Source organism: Haliotis rufescens, unplaced genomic scaffold (assembly GCF_023055435.1).
Source record: "Haliotis rufescens isolate VD_foot unplaced genomic scaffold, xgHalRufe1.0.p SCAF_8, whole genome shotgun sequence".
In the NCBI taxonomy this organism is placed as follows: Eukaryota; Metazoa; Mollusca; class Gastropoda; order Lepetellida; family Haliotidae; genus Haliotis; species Haliotis rufescens.
This window is the reverse complement of record NW_025964372.1, coordinates 44,490,120-44,513,910: the sequence shown is the minus strand read 5'-3', so window position 1 is coordinate 44,513,910 and position 23,791 is coordinate 44,490,120. Positions and strand designations below refer to the sequence as shown.

Below are 23,791 nucleotides of genomic sequence, written 5' to 3'. Positions count from 1 at the left end.
TTCTACGTTTTGGGGCACTAAATTCATTCTCGTGGGTTTCACTGAAGAGCTAAACATCTGACAACTGCAACAGCTCGGATATTTCCCCCTGCATCACGCTGTCACCTGACCAAATTGAAATACTGCTTCTCAGTTACAAAGCTGTAAATATTATACTTTATCATACAACGAGTACGTATCCCGGCAGGATTAAGCCAACTGATAAAACCAGTATCGGGAGGGGTCATATACGGATAAAATTGCAAATATGGAAGGTCAGGTAGGTACTTCTTTCAGTGTTTACAAACAAACATGGCATTGCCCTTGTTTATCGGAGATCGAGTCTGAAATGACCATCGGGAACCTGGAGAAACTACTGGGATAATTGTTATTATTTTTAAAACAAAAGTACACATCTGCAGATTGGGGTCTTTGTCCCAATTTAGGACAGTTGGATTTGGCCGAATTATGGTACCTTGTTTAATTTGTCGCAGTGTGTACATCTGACACTGCACTTAATAACACTATGACAGGACAGGAAGACTCGAAAAGTCTCACGGACTAGGGTTAGAGTAACTTTGATAACGGGCGGGTACTCTTATCAAGCGGACCGATATATTGCCAAGAAAGATCTGTAGAAACAATATGCGTTGGCAATTGTCGTTTTGCCTGTATGTTTTTTCGCCACTGTCTAGGAAACAGGTTTGAATTGGAACTATTTTGACTGCTGTTGCTGCCCCAATAACACATCACTGACCTTCTGACGTAATATATATTAATGCATGCATTCCTGGGAAGTTTCTGGTTTTTCGGCGACAGAAATTAAGAACGACGTTACATGATGAAGTGGTCCCGCTTGTGCGTTTTGGGAAGGTAAATATTCTGTATTAGGACCAAACACAATGTATTTACAATTTCCAAAACACACTCGCGTGATAACCTCTATGCATTCACTCAGTTCAAAGGCAACATGCTATTGTAACGATTTTAGCAGTTGCTTTGTCTTCGCAAGTGATCGGCAACCGAACGATCTACGACTAGCATTCCGACAGGATTGGGTGTCATCGGCCAAGAGTCGTAGACACTGATTGGCTAGGCTGAAGAGCGAAGAAAGCCAGTCCCTGATTGGATATACAAGCTGTCGTTTCTGCATAAAAATCACGCTTCATGACTTGTAGACATGTTTTTGAAATGTTGTAGGATGTAAATTGTCGCATTATTATTTTGTAACACTCGCTGACATCTCGAGTAGCTGTTGGGAAAATACTTGACCTATCATTCTATTTAACACGTGCTAGGTAAGATAGATCTTTTTCAACCCGCCATTCCTATATTATTGAGTCAGAGCAGTGTTTGTTATATCATAGCTTGTTTTTGTATGAGAATGTTATTTCAATAAACTATATGTAAATCTGCTCCGATGTTGTACTTTAGTTCCCTGAGTCAAGCTGCTTTGAGCAATGGATTCGGACAACCCGTAATTAGGGTTTAATTCAAGAACCTATTTCTATTTATGTACGAGCGTTGAGGTCGTTCAGGACTCGCGCTACGTTACACCATATTAAGTCAAACAGCTTCATGGACATCTGATACCTGAAAACGTTGAATTCTGAATCAGTAAGCTGGATTCATACACAGAAAGTTACCAATTCGAAAAAAATAGGTTGATCACTTTCCACTGTTTAGTTGAACTTATGTTTCATTACAAATGTATAAATGACCTTTTACTTTTTTTTCAAAAATGTAACAGTGAATTGAAAATTTGTGGAAACAATACTGTTTATTTGAAATGGTTAAATTACATGGTAACTACTTGCTGAAAGATAAAACTATTGGCAATAACTTTATCAATTTGCCAGAAAGAACTTATATTCTCTAATTCAGCAAAGGTATTCATCTCAAATCATGATATTAAAACGCAGGACACACACTCTCAAAACACATTCGTGGAACGTTGTGACGCAGTGAAATGTGTCCTGTATTTTGACACTGTGCTGTCAGAGAATTAGTTCTTAGGGGAAAGGAACGACAATATCAAAACATCAAATACAAGAAAACTGTGCACCAACTAACAATGAACTGTAATACAAGTTCTGACAGCACTGTCACAACGATAAGCGTTAATTCTAGCTCAGCAGTGGCAATATAAGTACCAGTACCAGTCTGACACATCAGAATGAATTGCGTTTAATACATATATTTATACAACGTTAACACAATGCTTATTCAACGGAAATATATCAAGGTGAAGTGATGGGGGGGGGGGGGGGGGGGGGGGTGCTTATACTAGTCCGGACTGATGCCGATTTATAGTGCTACTCAACTGAGAAACCATGCCGCAGTTTAACATGAATACCCCACTCAGACACAGACACAGTCGACTCCTAGCCGACTAGTCATTGTTTTATCCCCTTAATGCCGAGCGCCAGACAGGGTTACAAGAAGTTCCTTCTTTTAACGTCTTTATGAGCAAATATTAATGAGAAACATAAGAGGAGCTTCAGGGGCTATTTTTCAGTAAGTGTGTAAATATTGGCTAATTGATAAAGAATTACAGATATATAACAGATTCAATTTGGTTCGAAACCAGTATCCCAATACAATTCAACACAAGGAAGTTTTCAGAAATAGGTGTCCGACACTGCAACAATTTATGTGTCCACAACATATTCCGACACTTCAAACTTGCCACCTACTTGCCCACAAACCGGGGCTAGAAAGGACAAGGGTTCTAACAGCTGTTTCCGCATGTGATCACTTGAGTCCGATTGAGGTTATTGTGACTGACCACTCTTCAGTGGTAAACTACAACCGAGTCATTGCTGGAGCATTGTTGTCTTCCGCATTACAAGGATCGGCCGTTGTCTTGCTTCCTGTCATGTCCACCTGCTTGCCGACCGCTTGGGTGAATTCGATTAGATACTCAGGGTAAGCTTGATCATCCTTGAAGATGGCATAGGCTTTGATATCCTTCAAGTTGTTGACAGCAGAATCATAGGGAGTGCTTGTGCCTGCTCTCACTGGCAGGTACTTCATCGTTTCCTTCCCTTCCACTGGAATGCCAGTCAGTACCTTCGCCTGATACACGTATTTCAATCCTTTGGAATCTGGAGGCGAGTATGTGTCTCTGGACGAATAGGATGGGTCGACAGAAAAGTAGGTACCTTCACCAAATCTGATGGCTAAACAATGAATTGTTTTTAATAAAATATATCAACATCGACAAAGGTAGTGAGCATGAGTGAGTGAGTGAATGATTTTGATTTAATGCCGCCGTGATACATATTTAATTTTTTAACGACCTGTTAGCTTCATGAATGCAGGCCTTAGACGTTTAACACTTTGGTGAAACCCAATCACGTTTGTGGTTCTGAGAAACTTAGAAACACAATAAGCGTAAATTCATATTCTACTATTCTGAAGGACCGACCTCTTTATTACATTGATGCAAGATGTTTTTATCTGAATAGAAATGGACTGGTAGTTTTGAATATAAATATATGTTTTAAATATAAATATATCTGGTTTTGTAGCTGTATCTGGAACAATCCTAGAATTTAATTCCCCCAAATATGAAATCGCATTACTGTCCGCTCATCCGTTTGACTACCGTGCACACAATTTGTGTAAAGTTATGCCTTAACAGTAACAAAATTGAAGATGCCATCACTTGTCTACTCATGGTATTAATCCCTGGCAGATATTCGTTACATGGAAAGGGAAATCATGTTTGCCAAAGAAGTTCATATTAACTAATCGACAATATACCCAAACGGGAGTCTGCTTGCATATTGTGTCAGTGGCAGCTTCAAACGAAGGGCAAGGTCACCTTCAGAATAAGAAAAGATAACCGTGATCAACATACAACGTCTCACGCTAGAAATTAATATAAAAAGTTAATGTTCACATCTGGGATATTTTGACCCACGAAATCAGGAACATTTCCAAGGAGTTTTCATATGATTTGTACCTAGATGTTCAGTGTGACTGATCGAAAGTGCCACAAAATACACAGACGAATCAACATAAGTTTATAAATTGGTCGAAATATTTAAGGCTGTCTTAAGTGTGCCACGCTGAACTTAATTGCATTTACATCATCACGCGCGAAGGGACCCCAATCTATCTGTAGTCGTACACGCCACATGGAATGGATGTGCTCGAGTAGGTAATTTCTGTAGTAGACTTATGCATAACTGAAGGATTCGAACCGAATTTGATACGTGTAATGATCTTGTTTGCTTTCCTTATTATTTGTGAATATCAACAAAGTTCGAGTTTCATGCGTGACCTGAGAGAAATCAAAACAAATACACCTAAGTCAACTCTGTATGACAGATGTGTTACGTAGTATCTCACCATCCCGTGTGTAAAACATCATGATAACATGCCGATGGAACTCACCATTTGTGCCACTGTAACTCCTGTCAAATCCATTTGTGTTTATGTTTTCAACTGAGCCCTGACTGGTTCCATGCCAGAGTATGCGCTCATTGACTTTGTCCCAGCCATTTTGTAGGGAAAGTCGTTCCTCTTCTGTCTTATACTTCCTGTGTAGTAGCCTGTTCTCAATCCGATATACCTGAAGAAGATTATCCAAAGTATCAGTCTCAGTGAGTGAGTATGGTTTTACGCCGCATTTAGCAATATTCCAGCAATCTCACGGGACACCAGAAATGGGCTTCACACATTGTACCCATGTCGGTCTTCTTTGACCTATGTCGGGAATAGAACGCGGGTCTTCGGCGTGACGAGCGAACGTTTTAACCACCAGGCTACCGACCGCCCCTATCAGTCGCATGACATATACTTATTATTACATTGAAAGACTCATATCCCCGGCCAATATGAAATGTCTGGTTGTGTGCAAGGCACGAAATAGTGTACGGTTTTTCAAGTCAAAGTCGTTGCCATGGAAACTCGAAACATATTTTTAATTAAAATCCCAAGATTGGTGAAGACATATTGTACGGTTTTCAAGATCTGCTCCGGAAATGAGCACTACCGTTATTTTCAGTCAAAGTCAAAGTCGGAAACTAAAAAAGAATATATTTTTTTTAAATCCCAAACAAAAGGCACCAGTACACCACTGGTCCTACCTATGTGCCAAGTTTAGTTAAGATATCTCTCATGACTGTTTAGTTCTGCTCCGGAAAAGAAAGTTTATTATATATTTCCGAAAACACTACGTACAATCTGGCTGATGATGAAAATGTCTTAACATGGGAGCGAAGTGGTCCAGGGTTTAGACGCGTAGACGCTGACCACGGTGGGATACTGAGAGACCAAGACAAGACCAAGATTTGAACACTCGCTCACACGATACCGACACCCAAAACGACAAGGACTCAACACATCGATATCTGTGCCTTATCTGACTGAATAACATTGGTTTCATGACCTGCGATCACTACTCAATTTGAACTTTAATTTCGACATATGAAGTGGTGTACATGGTTGAAATGGACCATATTGCTGTTGCAGACTCACTTCTTTTATGTGAAATATCTCACTTTTGGACTGCCTCTGAGTTTCAAAGCGAGTAATGACGTTTTTGAATTCTTCCCCATCTCTGTCCAAAGGGACGCAGTCCGCGACCCCTTGCTGCTGAAGCGACCAGTTGAGTGGAATGTCATCATACGTCACGGTGACTGAAGAGATAAAATGTTCTAATGCATTCAACCATACACGTGGGGCTCCAGGTTAGCATACATGTAGGTGCTCCAGAGCTCTGGTCCTTGTCATATGATGGGAGTAAGTGAGTGAGTGAGTTGGGTTAAACGCCGCTCTTAACAGTATTCAGTATGTTAGGTTTCTTGCACAGCTGCACAATGGACTGCGGGTCAGACGACAGGGCCAACTGTGCCACAAGGAAAACCACCTCAGGAGCAGAACTTAAAGAGGTGAGTGAGTGAGTTGGGTTTCACGCCGCTTTTAACAGTATTCCAGTTATATCACGGCGTGTCAGCTTAATCTTGGAGGAAATCCCGAAGTGATGCAGGTCTCAGACTTTTACCACTTCGGTGAAACCCACGAGCACGGATATGGTGCTGAAAAATCTAGAAACATGATCGGGGGGAACCCACAATCATAGGTCTCTGGCGTGCCCAAGGGACACAACTCTGCATAGCGAATCGCGGCGCCTTAGCCGACTGGGCCACCCGTGCCCCCGACTAGATGAGACCAGATGGACTGGATCTGAGAGTGGGAGTCATCGTACCACGACAACGTGAGGAGTTCTTTCAGTCAATTTCAGACTCGAATATCTTCCGAACCTGATTCATTAGGCGTGAAGGCAAAGTAGTGATGAAAATGACACGAATGGATCACTCGATATCTGGTATGACACCAGGTGTTCGCAAAAAGGAAGGTCATTTCTTGCTCTTCTGGTACCATCCGTCTCTCACACAAATGTAGTGCCAGTGAGTGAGTGAGTTGGGTTTAACGCCGCTTTTAATAGTATACCAGTTATATCACGGCGTGTCAGCTTAATGTGGGAGAAAAGCCCGAAGTGATGCAGGTCTTAGACGTTTACCACTTCGGTGAAACCCACGAACACGGGAATGGTGCTGACAAACCTAGAAACATAATCGGGGCGAACCGGGATTCGAACTCACAATCATAGGTTTCTGGCGTGCCCAAGGGAGGCAACGCTGCACAGCGAATCGCGGCGCCTTAGACGACTGGGCCACCCGTGCCCCCAAAATATGTGCCAGTAAATAAGGAGGTGTGAGAACTCCATATAAAGGTCGTAGCATGGAGTGAGTGAGTTAGTTTGGTTTTACGCCACTGTTAGCAATATTCCAGCAATATCACGGCGGGGTACACCAGAAATGGGCTTCACACATTGTACCCATGTCGGGAATCGAGCCCGGGGCGTCGGCGTGACGAGCGTACGCTTTAACCACTGGGCTACCCGACCGCCCCTCGTAGCATGGAATAGCCTCGCAACATCGCTGAGTGCGGCGTTAAAACAACAACAACAACACATACACAGTGTAAAGAAACGAGTCTGGACCGTACAATCAGCCATTAACATCATGAACATCGATCCACGCAACTGGGAAACGATGATATGTAGTTAACCAAGTTATCCGACCCACTTAGTCGTCTTTTACGACAAGCTTGGGTTACCTGGGATTATATTTGATACTGGAAATGCAACGAAAGAACAGATAGCTTAACACAGAGTTTCATACAAGGAGGCATTTATAACAGGAGACTACTTTTGTACCGCTTCTTATACAGCTGCGTACATAACGGCCAAAAATAATTATCACCAAACTCACCTGTTCTCTGTAATTGTATCTCTCGTTTATCTGGATCCTGGCATATCGAAACCTTCCCTTCTTTGATCTTCAGCCTGTAGAGCCTATTGGACTGATTCGTAAACAACGTGTATCTTTTGTTGTGTTGATAAGCATCCTCAACATAGCCACTGATTGAGTCCAGATCGAGATTGTGGCCATCCTTCGCCGAATTCCATCTAGCGCTGTGACATGTTCTCAGAAACTTCTTGATGTCAACCTTCGCCTTGGCTATGTCTACTTCCATGCCAAACAGTATCAGCTTGCTTCCGATCACCTTCAAGCCCACAGTGTGATTCCTTGCAAGATGTTGAAGATCGTCCATCTCAAACATTGAATACCAAATAAGCAACTCGTGGACATATCAACCTCCAATTAGCAAGCATTATAACCACGTTAATCATTAAAATAGTTTGTATTTAGAAACATTTGGACGACAGTTGAGTAAATGAACTCACCCTCTCTTTGGACATTGCAGAAAACAGCCTGTCGTCTTCAACCACCTCACTGCGTACGTTTGCATCGACAAAGCTTCGGATTTGTCCAGCAAGATCCTGCACCTTTGACGTTTCAGTAGATGATACGTAAAGATCATATACTTGCTTTTGCCCCGTGGCTGTTATAAACAAATATGAGGATTGTTTGTCAATGGGTCAATGTTCACATTCAGCTGTCACAGAACCTGACCACTCGATTCATACTCTTACGACTGAACAATAGTCCCGGCTGATGTGCCATTTGTTCTTTGGGTCTGTTAAGTTTTGAAGTGTACATTGTACCGAGACCTGCCATTTCATTGAACTGACACATTACAAAATCTATATATTTACATCATATCACCTTTCATCTTTAGACCGCCTCCGTGGTCAAGTGGTTGAGCGTCCGCCCGTAGAGCGGAAGGTCCGGGGTTCGATCCCCGGCCCCGTCATACCAAAAGACGTTAAAAGATGGTACTTGTTGTTACCCTGTCTGGCGCTCGGCATTAAGAGGATAAAACATGGACTGGTCGGCTCGGAGTCAGTATACTGTGTCTGAGTGGGGTATTCATGTTAAACTGCGGCATGGCATCTCAGTGGGCTAGCACTATAAATCGGCATCAGTCCGGACTAGTACAAGCAGCCACACACACACACGTACATGCACGTCGCTATATAAGTTCAATAATCTTGGGCGCGACGTTAAACCCCATTTCACCTCACCTCACCACCTTTCATCTTAAGGCGGGAATTCAAAAATCAACGACCCTGTACAGACTAGTGCTCTTGGAATTTTTTGCGACATCGGGTGCCCAGGTTCTTGTGACATGATTGTGTGCCAATATCATCCGACATGACACGTTCTTTAAAATAGTAATCACTGGTTTGTATGGCCCAGGCTCGAATATGTTATAGCAAGAGTATTCTTGACTGTAGTCAATCAAAAGAGTGAGTGAGTGAGTATGGTTTTACGCCGTGTTTAGCAATATTCCAGCATTATCACGGCGGGGACACCAGAGATCGGCTTCACTCATTGTACCCATGTGGGGAATTGAACCCTGGCATCAATAAAAAAAATACAGAAAACATATTTAACTGAAATAAATAACCACTATTTCTTCATTTGATTATTTTAAGGAATTAATGAATTTATATTAATTGAATGATGAAAAAGGTCTTACCCTCGAGACGTTTATTGTGTCTCTCCTGAATGTCCTGCAACGTGGTGACGATTCGATCAAAATCTTCGTCACGAAGCACTAACAGCCTGATATCGGTGATGCGATCTTTCTTGAAGTGAACGGCAGCTCGATATTGTTCTATGGCATCATACAAGTGTTCCGCCAGTTGTTCGGGGGAAAGACGCTCAGAACCTGATCAAAACGAACGTAAATATATTGAGTCACTGTTAGCCAGGGAAGCATCTTCTTTATGCGATCACTGGGTGTTAAAGGCAAATAGTGATGAAAATTATGTGAATTAACCATTGAAAACCAGAATGGGTAAGCATGTCCTGTTCTAGAGACACCGGTATTCCAGTTGGTACCACTTTTAGTGAAACCCGCGACGATTCGGGGTAGAATTGGTCTTCAGCAACCCATGCTTGCCGTAAAACGCGACTATGCTTGTCGTGATCAAGTGATTGACATCATGAGCATTGATCTTCGAAATTAAGATTCGATGACATGCATCAACCAAGTCATCAAGTCTGACAACCTGATTCCTTTAGTCACCTGACCCATAAAGAAGGTCTTCAGCAACCCATGCTTGCCGTAACCCGTGAAGATCCGGGGTAGAATAGGTCTTCAGCAACCCATGCTTGTCGTAAGAGGCAACTAACGGGATCGGGTGGTCAGACTCGCTGACTTGTTTGATGCATGTCATCGTATCCCAATTGCGTAAATTGATGCTCATGATGTCAATCACTAGACAGTCTGGTCCAGACTCGATTATGTACAGATCGCTGGAATATTGCTGAGTGCGGCGTTAAACAACAAACAAACAAACAAACACTTTCGATCGGATAGAAACAAGATTAATCAGATTAACGATCATTGCCATATAGGAATGTCTATTGAATATAACGTCGCTATATAAGTGCAATAATCTTGGACGCGACGTTAAACCCCATTTCACCTCACCTCACCTCTATTGAATATGAATCGAAGTACATTACAATTGAGGACCTAATCGCTGTCCAGAACACCCGTGTTTTGCTGTATTTCAAACTCAGAGATATCCCAGTTGTATGACGTCGGTCTGTAAATGCTCGAGCCTGGGCCAGGCAATCCAGTGATTGACATTATGAGCATCGATCCACGCAACTGGGATACGAAGCCTGAGCAGCCGATCTCGTAATTCGTCTCTTGCGAAAAGCAAATGTTTCCTAGGATCTTTTTTCATACCGCTGAACATACTTGCAAACTTTTCATGCGACAATGAAATGGGTCCGTCATCACTTCAGTTTTGTTCAATCACAATCGGAACACCTTCAAAGCAAACCTTTTTGCAGGGAAGTATGAACATGGAATTATCGTTACAAATATACAAAATATTTCACATACCAACGCCAAGACAAGGAAGGGCCACAGACGCTGGTTTGAACTTTTCCCAAGATTCTTTGAGGCATGAAAGTATTGCTGCCAGCCAATCTGTTCCGTTCTTCCCTTTAAACACGCTGGCGCAAAGATGTACTACACAAGTCCAAGGTCTGCACGACTTGCAAAACGATAATCCAGACTTTTGCAGAGCTGGAACTATCAAACAGGAAAGTATGCTAAAGTGCAAGAATAGTTTATGTATATGAGAACATTTGGGACAACATTATTCCTTGACAGATATACTAGTTGGTTGGTTGGCTGGTTGTTTAACGCCGCCTTCTAAGTCTTATAATCATTTCAAAATTAAAACGTGAATGTTGCATGTTAAGTGTGTTCCTGGTTTGTTCTATCTGTTTATCCTCTTATCCCCTTATGCATAAGTTAATCATGCACATAATCTTTATTGGTTGGTTGGTTGGTTTGTTGTTTAACGCCGCACTCAGCAATATTCCAGCTAAATGACGGCGGTCTGTACATAATCGAGGCTGGACCAGTGATCGATATCATAAGCATCGATCCCCGCAAATGGGATCGATGACATGCATCAAACAAGTCAGCGAGCCTGACCACACGATCCCTCTTACGATCGCCTCTTATGACAAGCATAGTCTCCTTTTACGGAAAGTATTGGTTGCTGAAGACCTATTCTACCCTGGATCTTCACGCATCGGTCAGATATATACTGTTTACGGTAGTTGTGTGATTGTGAGATGATCCCGTTTACGTCTGTGTATGTTATTTCTGTTGTTGGTGTTAGTTATAATTGTGTTATATTCATTTACTTCAGCGTCTTTAGTTCTGTGTATGCTGTATCTGTTATTGGGCATGGTAAAGGTTTCAGATAATTCAACACAGCCGCTCTTTATAAAGTTAATCTTGAATCTACTTTACTTTAAACTTCAGCATGAAACGTTGTGAACAGATATCTCCAAAAACATATAAAACTCACGATTTTTTCTGAAATCCTTCTTGAATGGCTCTCCAAAGCGTTCTACCAGTGCTGTTGAAAGGGTTTCTGAAACATAAAAGGTCAGCTGACATATAACTGACATCCGGGACAGTGGGTGATGTCATCTTCAATTATAGCAACAATGCGCCTGATGACGACATATTTCCATTGACCCCTTTGCAGACAATAAACCAATGGAACAATTGGACAAACTAGCCAATCAGCAAGAAGCACAAGAAACTGTCGCTCATGCTGTCAACCATTAGGTTGCTTCACCGAGATTTGGATTATTTACAGGCCGCGGTGACGTAGCTTGAATATTACTGACTGCGGCACTAAACAACATCCACTGACTAGGGATTTACTGACAGCTTGTGATTGACGATAAATATGCGTATAATAAACATTCTGGTACGAGCATACACAAAAGGATCGGCTGGTCAAAGTCAATGACGTGGTCCAGGTTCTATTCTGCACATGCTGCAGTGATGTCATCGATATATGCAGACCGCGGAGGAAACTCAACGTAATAGAACTAAGACACACATCACGCACCTTTCGATTCTCTTTCAATCAGTATAGGTGCTGGGGACCAAATCTAATTGTCAAAAGACCAAATTCTATATACTCCCAAAGACAATAAACTGTTTTGTGACACTGTATCAGTAAAGGGAATATGTAGACGACTTAGACGACAGTATAATACTTTCCATCCGGGGAATTATCATCTACAAGTTTCAAATTTTGGAGATCATACTGTTAATTTTCAAATGAATGCGTCTCCAAATGAATGCGACTGCTGGTCCCTATCCCAAAATGCGTCTCAATATGAATGCGACTCCCTTAATCAAATGGCATTGCTTATTAGCGCTGAATTGAGAACTTCCACAAAAGCAGTATATGGTGTTTCCCCACCCAAACAACAGATTTATGTGTTTATTCCGTTGACTAGCGTTAAGGCATGGACAAGACAAAGGCTGAAATCTGGTTTGTGAGGTTAAGTGTGATGAAGCCTGTCCATGCGCGCTGGGTCGTGTAGACGGAACACTATATAGCATGTAGAGTACATGTACCTTACCAGTCAGTGAGAAGTCTTCTGATATACTGTTGACTATCACGTCGGCCTGTTCTTCCAAAATATCCCCTTTTCTGACTGTCAGTCTGATGTCCTCGATGTGAAACGCTGCAACAAAGGCCCATCACGACTTGGAAGATGCTCAAACAAAACTTATTAAACACGAATAATGAATGTGTGATCTTAGTATTTAACACAGTTCATTTCGAAATGCTTTACTTGTTTCACAGATTCGATCAGAGATGATTTCTTTCTCAATTCTGTTTGATATGACACGTTATGATGTAATAGATACCTTCCCGTCTTGCTTGGAATGCCTGGAAGGGATATAAAGGAATGACGTCACAAACCCATACACAAAATATTATTCCGACTCCTGTTTAAATGAACAACATATCTGGGTTTGCAGCTGTAGCTGAACAAATATACTACTCAAAAGAAGTTAAGGATCACCTGATTCTTCCATATTACAATAGTTAATCTCTCATGCTATGACAGATTAACATTACCAATATATAAGAGTCGGGTGTTCCTTAACTTCTTTTGGGTAGTATATCTAATGTCAAGACACAGTCCCGAAACAATAGCCGGTGTCTTAAAGAGAATCCCAGGCCATGACGTTTCATAATTTGTGGATGGTATGTACTATAGTGAGCATGGACTATACACACACAAGACTTTGCATGTCATTCATATACACAACCTCGAATAAGTACTGAACTGAACGAGTTTGTAGTCTAAATAAGCGCTAACGTGCAAAGTTTAACCAAGGGTCCAACCAAATTTTTTTCCTGGGGCGGGCCTGGGATTTTATCTAAAACAATAAATTGTCTGCGAAAGTTCTTGAATTTTTTTATTATGCTTCAGACTGTGAAACAGAAAATTGTCTGCCACAAAAAAAAAAAGACATTGGTGCAAAGTGTTTTTCTAAAACATAAAACCCAGGTTTATAGTTTCAAACCAAAAAAATCTGATTTTGTAGCAGTAGCTGAAAACTATCTAATCTCGATACAAAATCCCAGAAATCTCCCAGAACATCAAATGGTCAATCTGTATTAGGACTGTGCTGTACCTTCTGTACTTCCGGGTTGTCGGGGTGTAGTATCACATATACATCAACCTTCTGTCTTTGTATAAACTGCTTCACCGTGTCCATCATCAAGTCTGCCACAAGGTCACGTGGATACCCGAGATTGCCGCAGCCCAAAGCAGGGATTGCAACAGACGTTGGAAGTGGTTCAATCCTTGATATTTTTTCCAGGCATTCACTGAGTATACATTGGTACCCCTGAAATGTGAAAAAACAATGCGAAAAAAGGTAAGTATCTTACTCGCATTAGATCAGGTAAACAATTCACGTGCATGTGCAGGATACACTCACCTGTTCGTGAACAAATGATATCATCACTATTTGAAAGTGATATAGAAACAGTCGGAATCGTACAATTTATTTGTTCTCTTTCAGTACATATTTATTTAAAGGTTTCTCGTGAACTGCGTATTTCAAGATTTACACTTACGGATCCAAATGTGTAATGGCTATTACAGTAACAATACTTCCACTGCTTGTTGACCCGGAAAATATTCTTAGCAGAAATGGGGTCACGGGTGGCCCAGTCGTCTAAGGCGCCGCGATTCGCTGTGCAGAGTTGCGTCCCAGAAACCTATGATTGTGGGTTTCCAATCTCGGTTCCCCCCAGTTATGTTTCTAGCTTTGTCAGCAACATACCCGTGCTCGTGGGTTTCACCGAAGTGGTTAACGTCTGAGACTCGCATCAGTTCGGGCTTTCCTCCCACTTGAAGCTGACACGCCGTGATATAACCGGAATACTGTTAAACGCGGCGTTAAACCCAACTCACTCAAGTGTTATTGGGCAGGTAAGAAGATCTCCCAAGCATCCTTTGCCACTCATAAGAGGCGACATAATAAATTCAGTGGTCAGGATCGGTGTCTTGGATTATAGCGTGTCATCGCACCGAGGTTATAATACCAATTACTTATTTACAGACTCAATTATTTACAGTAAATAACATCACAGCAAACAAATACTAACAAAACTAATTCACACCAACCTCTTTTGTTTCTTGTCTTTGGTTCCAGTGGCGCAAGGCCACAAAGAGGACATTGTTGCATTTGAGACGATAGGGTGACGTCACCGTCATATGACACTCCTTCATTTCGTTAACCCGGAAGTCTTTCTTACAATCATCCTGAAGTTCCGGTCCAGCAGCTTCAGACAGAGCCTTTGCCACCACGCCATTACTCAGCTCCAACGTTTTGGAGACTGGACAAACTAGCACATCCACCTTAAACTGAAAGAGGTAAGGTGAAATGGGTTTTAAAGTCGCGTTTAAAATTAGTATTACATAGCGACAGGTACAAACGTTTTTGTGTTTCCATGTACTTGTCTGGAGTCGTGGCATCATGGACACTCAGATACCATGCCTCGGGTGACCAATGACCATGACATCCAGTGATCATGACATCCAGTGACCATGACATCCAGTGACCATGACATCCAGTGACCATGACATCCAGTCGTCTTGTCCTCCCTATATCCCCATAATGCCAAGCGCAGCAGGGTAACAACAAGTATTTTCATAGACGCCGTCTGGGGATGGGGCCACTGGCATTCCGCTCTCAGGACATACACTCTAACCACTCAACCATACAAGCACTGACAGAAAACAACGTGCCTGTGAGGAATGCTGTGTTCAGGAAGCCCCTTGCTGACAAAACGTTTCTGGACATTTCTGATTAATGCAATTAAATTACTTTTAGCAGAAAATAAGAAAGTGTGCAATTGAATTAGAATTCGACCAAACAATTTAACCATTATCAAAACCGTACTTGGCTGAAACCGATGGCGGACACACTGCAAACCGATGGTACAAAACAATGTCACTGTGTCAAATACATCACTATCGAATAACAATTTCTTGTTTGTTTCATTCGTAACCATCAACAAAAGTTGGTTTATACTCTATCATACAAGACATTCAAATGGATATGGTGGTCAGGCTAATACCAATCACTGGATTGAGTCTTATAGCTGACACATCAAACCCAAACTATATCAGCCACTTTCTTTCATCACATGACTTTCAGTTGTAGACACAGAAGTTACCTCTAAAGCCTCAAGCGTGCCCTGCTTAATGATGATCCTCCCCTGTTCTGAAAAACAGAAACACCATGTGAAGAAAATACAACAATTTCTGAAGCATCTTCTACTGAAGAGACATATAAGGTTTACTCTTTTCTTGAAAATTCAAGATAACATTTTGAAGTTAGTATCTTGAATACATATAAATATTTTAAACATGTATCTTGAATTTTCGACAAATTACCTTGAGTTTCAGCATAGTGCCTTGAATTAAACGCCAACGTGTTACGTTGTTTTTTTTAGAGAAAGAACAAAATACCATGTATATGGTCCTAATGGCGTCCATAGACGTGAGAGACATTGTCACTTTCATATAAATATAACTGATGAAGTGTATGGAGTAGACAAGCTGATAAACCATTTCATGACCATTGTTCCAATTCCCTTGAAGCCATCACTAGTCGTAGATAGCGACCTAATGGACCATGTGGTCAGGCTTGTATCCCTATGGCGTGGATCGTTGCTACTAATATCAATCACTGAATTATCTGCTTCAAACTCAATTATTTACAAGCTGCCGTGATGTACTAGTTCATGTTGGGCGTCAAACAATAAACAAACAATACAAAAGGTAGATCATTTTACCTTCGTTGACATGACATGGCGCCACTTTGATGTTTTTTCCATGTGCAGTTTTCTCCAAAAATGCTTGAAATTGATCGGACTTTGCAATATTTTCGATGCCAGGTTTCCGGATTTCAAGCCTTTCGGTGTACACTGACTTCTCTAGATGGGTGAGGGGATCATCCTGACTTGCAGCACCGCCACCACCATTGACCTAGAGAAGAAGCCACACAGAATATGGTAAAGTTTTGTAATGGATTAGGTGAGGTTCGTTGGATGTCAGGGTGGTCGCTGAAATTTGGGTATTAGGTGAGTGAGTGAGTGAGTTGGATTTTACGCCGCTTTTAGCAATATTCCAGCAATATCACGGCGGGGGACACCAGAAATGGGCTTCACACATTGTACCCATGTTGGGAATCGAACCCCGGTCTTCGGCGTGACGAGCGAACGCTTTAACCACTAGGCAACCCGACCACCCCTGGGTATTAGGGATTGGATGAGTGGAGGGTATTCACAGTTAGAAAATAAATATAGTTACTCGCTCATTTACTTTTTGATATTACCACACTGGGGTGGGGTGTGGTGGGGGTGTGGGGGCGTCCCCATTAGCTTATGATGGTCATTTATGACTACTCAATAGCTGGAGTTGATTAATTGGTTAATTTCTTGTCATAGTTGGTCGTAATATCAATCACTGGTTTGTCTGAATCAGACTTTACAACTTACCGGCCGTCGTGATTTAACTGAAATATTACCGCGTGAGGCTAAAACAACAAATAAATATGTAAAATAGATAAATGAATGGTTGGTTTTGTTACCTGATCCTCGTCTGAGTCGTTAAATCCACCTGCACAAAACAAATATTGAGTTATTTTTCATTTAAAAAAGAAAAACAACTTCATTCCCTACATATGTTAATTAATATTTGCATCTTCCAAATGTTCATACATAACGCAGCACATATTAAAACACATTCGCCACTAGACCTAACACATCTTCTGAGGGAGTATGATTTTAGGGCGCTCTTATATCTGTTCCAGTAACAACATCAGGGAGAGGAGCACCAAGATGAAGCTTCCCGTATTGTACTCAGGGGGGAGTAGATGCCAGACTTCAAAGTGACGAGCGAACGCTTTAACCACTAGGCTACCCAACGGCCCTTTTTTGTCCAGTTGCAGATTCCAACCACTGGCTAATTTAGACAATGGGTGGGTACCTCGGGTGGATATTCAGCGGTAGATAATATCCCAGTCCTCTGTTCTACTCTTTAGAGCCGGGGAAACAATCAAGATGAAACACCTGGCTGGTTGTATCAAGCTATCAACTGCCGGTTTCCTTGGACCAGACTAGCCAGAATACGACTGACTACAGTGTAATACATACACACATTAAGTGTTGACACGATCCAAACGATAATCTTCACACTCTATTATCTTATTTATGATATTAATAGAAATGTATTTATTTATAATGCGTAGGAGTAATCCTATGTTTATGAATCACTATTAAATAATGACAAATAACAAAAGAATTAATTAATAAGGTACCAACTATTAGATTGTGTTATGGTTGAAGGCTTGTATTTTTATCTGTTCAAGAATACGATAGAGAAAAACTAATGTCCACTCAGGTCATATTGGATGGCTACTGTAGATAAAAGTGTTCTTTACCTGATTTCAAAGAAATGAATTATATGTCTTGAAATCTTCACACACACACACACACACAGAGACTACACACACACTAGAAACACACTACACATTACACGCACATATACACTTTACACACACACACACACACACACACACACACACACACACACACACACACACACACACACACACACACACACACACAGACTACACACACACTAGAAACACACTACACATTACACGCACATATATACACTTTACACACACACACACAGACTACACACACATTAGAAACACACTACACATTACATGCACATATACACTTTACACACACACACAGACTACACACACACTAGAAACACACTACACATTACACGCACATATACACTTTACACACACAAATACACACACAGACTACACACACACTAGAAACACACTACACATTACACGCACATATACACTTTACACACACACATAGACTTCAAACACACTAGAAACACACTACACATACACACACACACTACCTACGCACTAGAAACACACTACACATTACACGCACATACACACTTTACACACACACATACACACACAGACTACACACACACTAGAAACACACTACACATTACATGCACATATATACACTTTACACACACACACACAGACTACACACACACTAGAAACACACTACACATTACACGCACATATACACTTTACACACACACACACAGACTACACACACACTAGAAACACACTACACATTACACGCACATATACACTTTACACACACACACACAGACTACACACACACTAGAAACACACTACACATTACACGCACATATACACTTTACACACACACACACACACACACACAAACACACACTCTAGAAAGACACTACATCTTACACGCACATATACACTTTACACACACACATACACACACAGACTACACACACACTAGAAACACACTACACATTACACGCACATATACACTTTACACACACACACACACACACACACACACACACACACACACACACACACACACACACAGAGACTACACACACACTAGAAACACACTACACATTACATGCACATATACACTTTACACACATACACACACGGAGAATTCCAAACAAACTCACTATCAGCTTTGCGTCGGCGAAGAACACCTGGTTCCTCGTTCCGCTCATTTATCACAACATCCACGATTTCCTTCACCGAGTTGTATTTCTCGAAATGTACTGAGAGGCGAGTACGCCTTGGATTGTCGTCCACTTCCGTATAATCTCTGAACTCTTGTAGTCTGTGACGGAGGTGTACACCAAGAGAGGCATCAACCTCTTCACTGACGATGGCAGCGTCTATGACATCCCGAACTCGGCAAAACTCGTCATGCTTGCACCGGATCCTGATCCTGTCTTCGCAGACATCGTACACTGCATTAAGGCCATTTCGTAAGAGTATGCTTCCAATATATCTACGAGTTACATCCTTCATGAAAAGTTTGATGCGCGATGGATCAGTCACTGTAACGTCACGTAACTCAGTTTCCCCCAAGATGGTAGCAATGGTTGTTTTGGCATCGTACACGGAATTCCTTGACCCCTCTACTCGGACCTGAGTCTCGTCGATGCTAATTGTAATGTCAGGATGGATGTCTTTCAGTTGGCCTTCAATGCTGACTCTTTTCAGAAAGCTGATTTCAGTGCGATCCGAGATAGGAAACGTCTCAACCGCCTCGTTGTCCATATTTGTTGGTGTATGTCTGTGCTACAAGAGAAAACACTGAATGACTGCAAGGGCTGTTTGCTTGTGTGCAGGTAAAGGTTTATATCCGCAATATTGCAGATATATGACGGTTGTCTGTAAATACTCGAAACCAGACAAGTCAGGTAAAAAAAACCGGTACAGGTTTTGGAAAACAAGCTGGCGACCCCTTCAAAACATCATCTGTTTTAATTTTCGATCTGAATATATATATTTGTAAATTATTTTATGATTTATAGCCAATGGGGGATGAAGAAATGAACTGTTAATCCTCTGTGCAGAGTTGCGTCTCTTGGACACGCCAGAAACCTAGGACTGTGGGTTCGAATCCCGGTTCGCCCCGATTATGTTTCTAGGTTTGTCAGCACCATACCCGTGCTCGTGGGTTTCACCGAAGTAGTAAACGTCTGAGACCTGGATCCCTTCGGGCTTTCCTCCCACATTAAGCTGACACGCCGTGATATAACTGGAATACTGTTAAAAACGGCGATAAACACACACTCACTCACTCCTTGTTGACTATTCCACTTCTTTTATCATATTACTTCTTACATGGACACATATATGTTAAACGACTCGTAGCATTCATTCACCTGATGAAGGAGTAAGGATACACAGTAAACCATGTTATAACTAACACGCTTATAACGGACCGACGGATAGAACGAACTTATGTTTGGGTCCCGGCCATTTGCTGTAGACTTGCTGTACATATGCTTATAACGAACTACTGTTATAACCAGCTAATATTAGTGGTGCCTTCGTTTGAACCGTACTTTACTGTACTCCGAAACGTTGTGTTCCTAATAATAAAGACGTTGACATCCATATATCTCCCTCAGATTGGACCTGTAAAGATCCGGGGTAGAACAGGTCTTCAGCAATCCATGCAAGCCGTAAAAGGCGACTATGCTTGTCGTAAGAGGCGACTAACAGGATCGGGTGGTCAGGCTCAGTGACGTGGTTGATGCATGTCATCGGTCCCAATTGCGTGGATCGATGTTCATGATGTCAATCACTGGATTGTCTGGTCCAGACTAGATTATTTACAGACCGCCGTCATATAGCTGGAATATTGCTGAGTGCGGCGTTAAACAACAAACAAGCCAACCAACCAACCCACAGATTGGATCTGCGCCAATCAACTGATAAACACAGGCAATATCATTGTGCAAAGTCCAACATGAGAACATAGCGAGAGCAGTATTACACCATCTCACGGCAAGCAGCAACACCAACTGCATAGAACGATGCTAATCTATATAAATAATCAGTATTTTTCCTGTCAGCATCGAACAGGTAATGGTTGTCTTCACCAAACAGATAAGCCAACATCATGTACGATTGTCCTCACACATAAAGCAGTGGCTGACATATATCTGTCATACTTTTGTAAGCAGGGTCGGTCAAACTCAGCTCACTACAGGTTTGGGGCTAAGCAACTCTCCCCCAACCCCCCCCCCCCCCCCCCCCCCCCCACACACACACACACAAGAACAAGAAGAAACTAATAAGACAATATAGTGACATTGAAAACTTCATACATGGGTGTGAAAACGCATCTTTTCGATACAAATTGTCTGTACTGCTACGTATTTAGAAACACATAAAATACCACTTCTATATCTTCTACATCTTTCTTCCTTTCTCCTACATACATTCTTATCTATCTTACCTTCTCACACAGCATAGTATCGCATACTTATATTTCAAATGTTTGAAAATGTCCCAAAACCCCTGGCCACGTGAGGATGCAGGGTCTTCATGTAAATCGTGGCTGTTTTCGGTAATAATTTTTTTTAAATGTTCCTGACAGTTTTCACTCTAGGGTAGTCTAGGTCATACTGATTCAAGATGATAACACACACGAAGGGTAAAGTATCTTTATGTAACATTTTAGAAGCTGTAGCATCAAGAAAGGATGAACTTGAGGATTCACAGAACACCACAGATCAACCGACACACGAGACACCCGCAATCAGAGCATTCTAAGCATCATGTCAGTCATCGGATCCAGTGGATCTGCACCATTGACCTGGATCCCAACCTCAACAACACAACACCATCACAAACCTAAGTCCAATGTGCCCGGTAATTATTTGACAGACAGAAACCTAGAGTATAATTCTGAGAAAATATATCCTGGACCTCAGGAAAGTCTGGACTCCACGTCCTGTTAATCAAAAATACATTGACAAAAAGGAGAGGTTTTAAACCAATAGAAGCTGAAACCAAGATTGAAATTTCATCTGTTGAAATGACAACCAAATGGCCAAATCAGTTCATATTAAATGTAAATAAGGTCCCCAAACCTGAAATGCCACTTGATTTAACGTTAATTATTTAAACAGTAAATATAACATACTTACAAGAATCGTGTAAACAGGCGCTATCGCTCACGGCAGCCCTGGTGACATCCCTTGCAGTACAGCTCTCATCGCCTCGTTATGCTGATCGGTCCTCAGTGTTACCTTTATATCATATCACCAGGAAGTTGGGAAGTGGTATCGCTTTTACGTAAAACGTCACGTGCTGATATCAGTGTGTATATTGATATAGATTCAAACGTATATAGATGAGTGAGTGAGTGAGTGTTTTCAGCAGGTGTGGCAGATGTAATTGGAATGAACATGTGTTTTTGTCAAGATGATTAAAAAACATCTCGGAGTCTGATTTACAACGTTTACTACTCCATGAGTGAGTGAGTTGGTGAGTGAGTGAGTGAGTTGGGTTTAGCGCCGCTTTTAACAGTATTCCATTTATAACACGGCGTGTCAGCTTAATTTGGGAGGAAAGCCCGAAGTGATGCAGGTCTCAGACGTTTACCATTTCGGTGAAACCCACGAGCACGGCTATGGTGCTGACAAACCTAGAAACATAATCGGGGATAACCGGTATTCGAACCCACAATCATAGGTTTCTGGCGTACCCAAGGGACGCAAATCTGCACAGCGAATTGCGGCGCCTTAGACGACTGGGCCCCCCGTGCCCTCAGTTTATACATGAACCATACAGGCTGTGCTGAGTATTACGATGAACTCATATCGATTGAGTAACTGTTGACTGCTCCTATACAGCAAAATGATGAAGTCGTAAATATTCCAGTACGTTGACACATAAATATGTTTTCCTCCCTATCACAAATATTAAAGGAAGCTCTCAATACACGAACGGCTTGCAGTGAGTAGGCTTTGATTGGAGAAAAGTAATTTCGTTGTGACCTCATGTCACTTTAGGTCTTCCAGCCCTATGGCATTGCTCGATGACTATCTTTAATCATAGGGCGGTGGGCCTCGTGGTTAAAGCGTTCGCTCATCACCCCGAAGAGGTGGGTTCAATTCTCCACATGGCGCAAGTGTAAAGCTCATTTCAGTGTCCCCCTCGGGATTAATTCTGGCATATTGCTAAGAGCGGCATAACACCAGTTTTACCCATCCATTGACTAATACAGTCATAGTCTCGTGCTGGGGGCACATTCTACGCCGGGTACTCATGGGTCTGTCTAGCAATGTGGTGCTGGGGGCACATTCTATGTCGTGTACTCAAGGGTCTGACTAGCAATGTGGTGCTGGGGCACATTCTATGCCGGGTACTCAAGGGTCACTAGCAATGTTGTGCTGGGGGCACATTATATGTCGTGTACTCAAGGGTCACTAGCAATGTGGTGCTGGGGGCACATTCTATGCCGGGTACTCATGGGTCTGACTAGCAATGGGGTGCGGGGGGCACATTCTATGTCGTGTACTCAAGGGTCTGTCTAGCAATGTGGTGCTGGGAGCACATTCTATGTCGGGTACTCAAGGGTCACTAGCAATGGGGTGCTGGGAGCACATTCTATGTCGGGTACTCAAGGGTCTGACTAGCAATGTGGCGCTAGGGGCACATTCTATGCCGGGTACTCAAGGGTCTGACTAGCAATGTGGTGCTGGGAGCACATTCTATGCCGGGTACTCAAGGGTCTCACTAGCAATGTGGTGCTGGGGTCACATTCTATGTCGGGTACTCAAGGGTCACTAGCAATGGGGTGCTGGGAGCACATTCTATGCCGGGTACTCAAGGGTCTGACTAGCAATGTGGTGCTGGGGGCACATTCTATGTCGTGTACTCAAGGTCACTAGCAATGTGGTGCTGGGGGCACATTCTATGTCGTGTACTCAAGGGTCTGACTAGCAATGGGGTGCTGGGGCACATTCTATGTCGGGTACTCAAGGGTCACTAGCAATGTTGTGCTGGGGGCACATTATATGTCGTGTACTCA

General features: G+C 42.1%; 1 protein-coding gene across 2 annotated transcripts; it reads right to left on the bottom strand.

Annotated features, from left to right (window-relative positions):
• Positions 1 to 2,262: 2,262 nt before the first annotated feature.
• LOC125376821 (protein mono-ADP-ribosyltransferase PARP14-like) lies at positions 2,263 to 21,988 on the bottom strand. Of its 2 annotated transcripts, XM_048388871.1 has the most exons (17): positions 21,903 to 21,988; positions 18,909 to 19,536; positions 16,933 to 16,961; positions 16,136 to 16,328; positions 15,515 to 15,561; positions 14,460 to 14,699; positions 13,459 to 13,674; positions 12,682 to 12,703; positions 12,390 to 12,494; positions 11,312 to 11,377; positions 10,327 to 10,518; positions 8,944 to 9,135; positions 7,745 to 7,902; positions 7,269 to 7,611; positions 5,470 to 5,630; positions 4,384 to 4,561; positions 2,263 to 3,161 (listed from the first exon to the last, which is right to left on the bottom strand). In XM_048388871.1, the coding sequence occupies exons 2-17, from the start codon at positions 19,513 to 19,515 to the stop codon at positions 2,785 to 2,787; spliced, it is 3,126 nt and encodes a 1,041-aa protein (XP_048244828.1). In that variant the 5' UTR covers positions 19,516 to 19,536; positions 21,903 to 21,988; the 3' UTR covers positions 2,263 to 2,784. The 2 variants fall into 2 exon arrangements, with proteins under 2 accessions (XP_048244828.1, XP_048244829.1); XM_048388872.1 differs by lacking the exon at positions 2,263 to 3,161 and having other exon boundaries at positions 4,398 to 4,561; positions 5,493 to 5,630.
• Between the last annotated feature and the right edge of the window lie 1,803 nt (positions 21,989 to 23,791).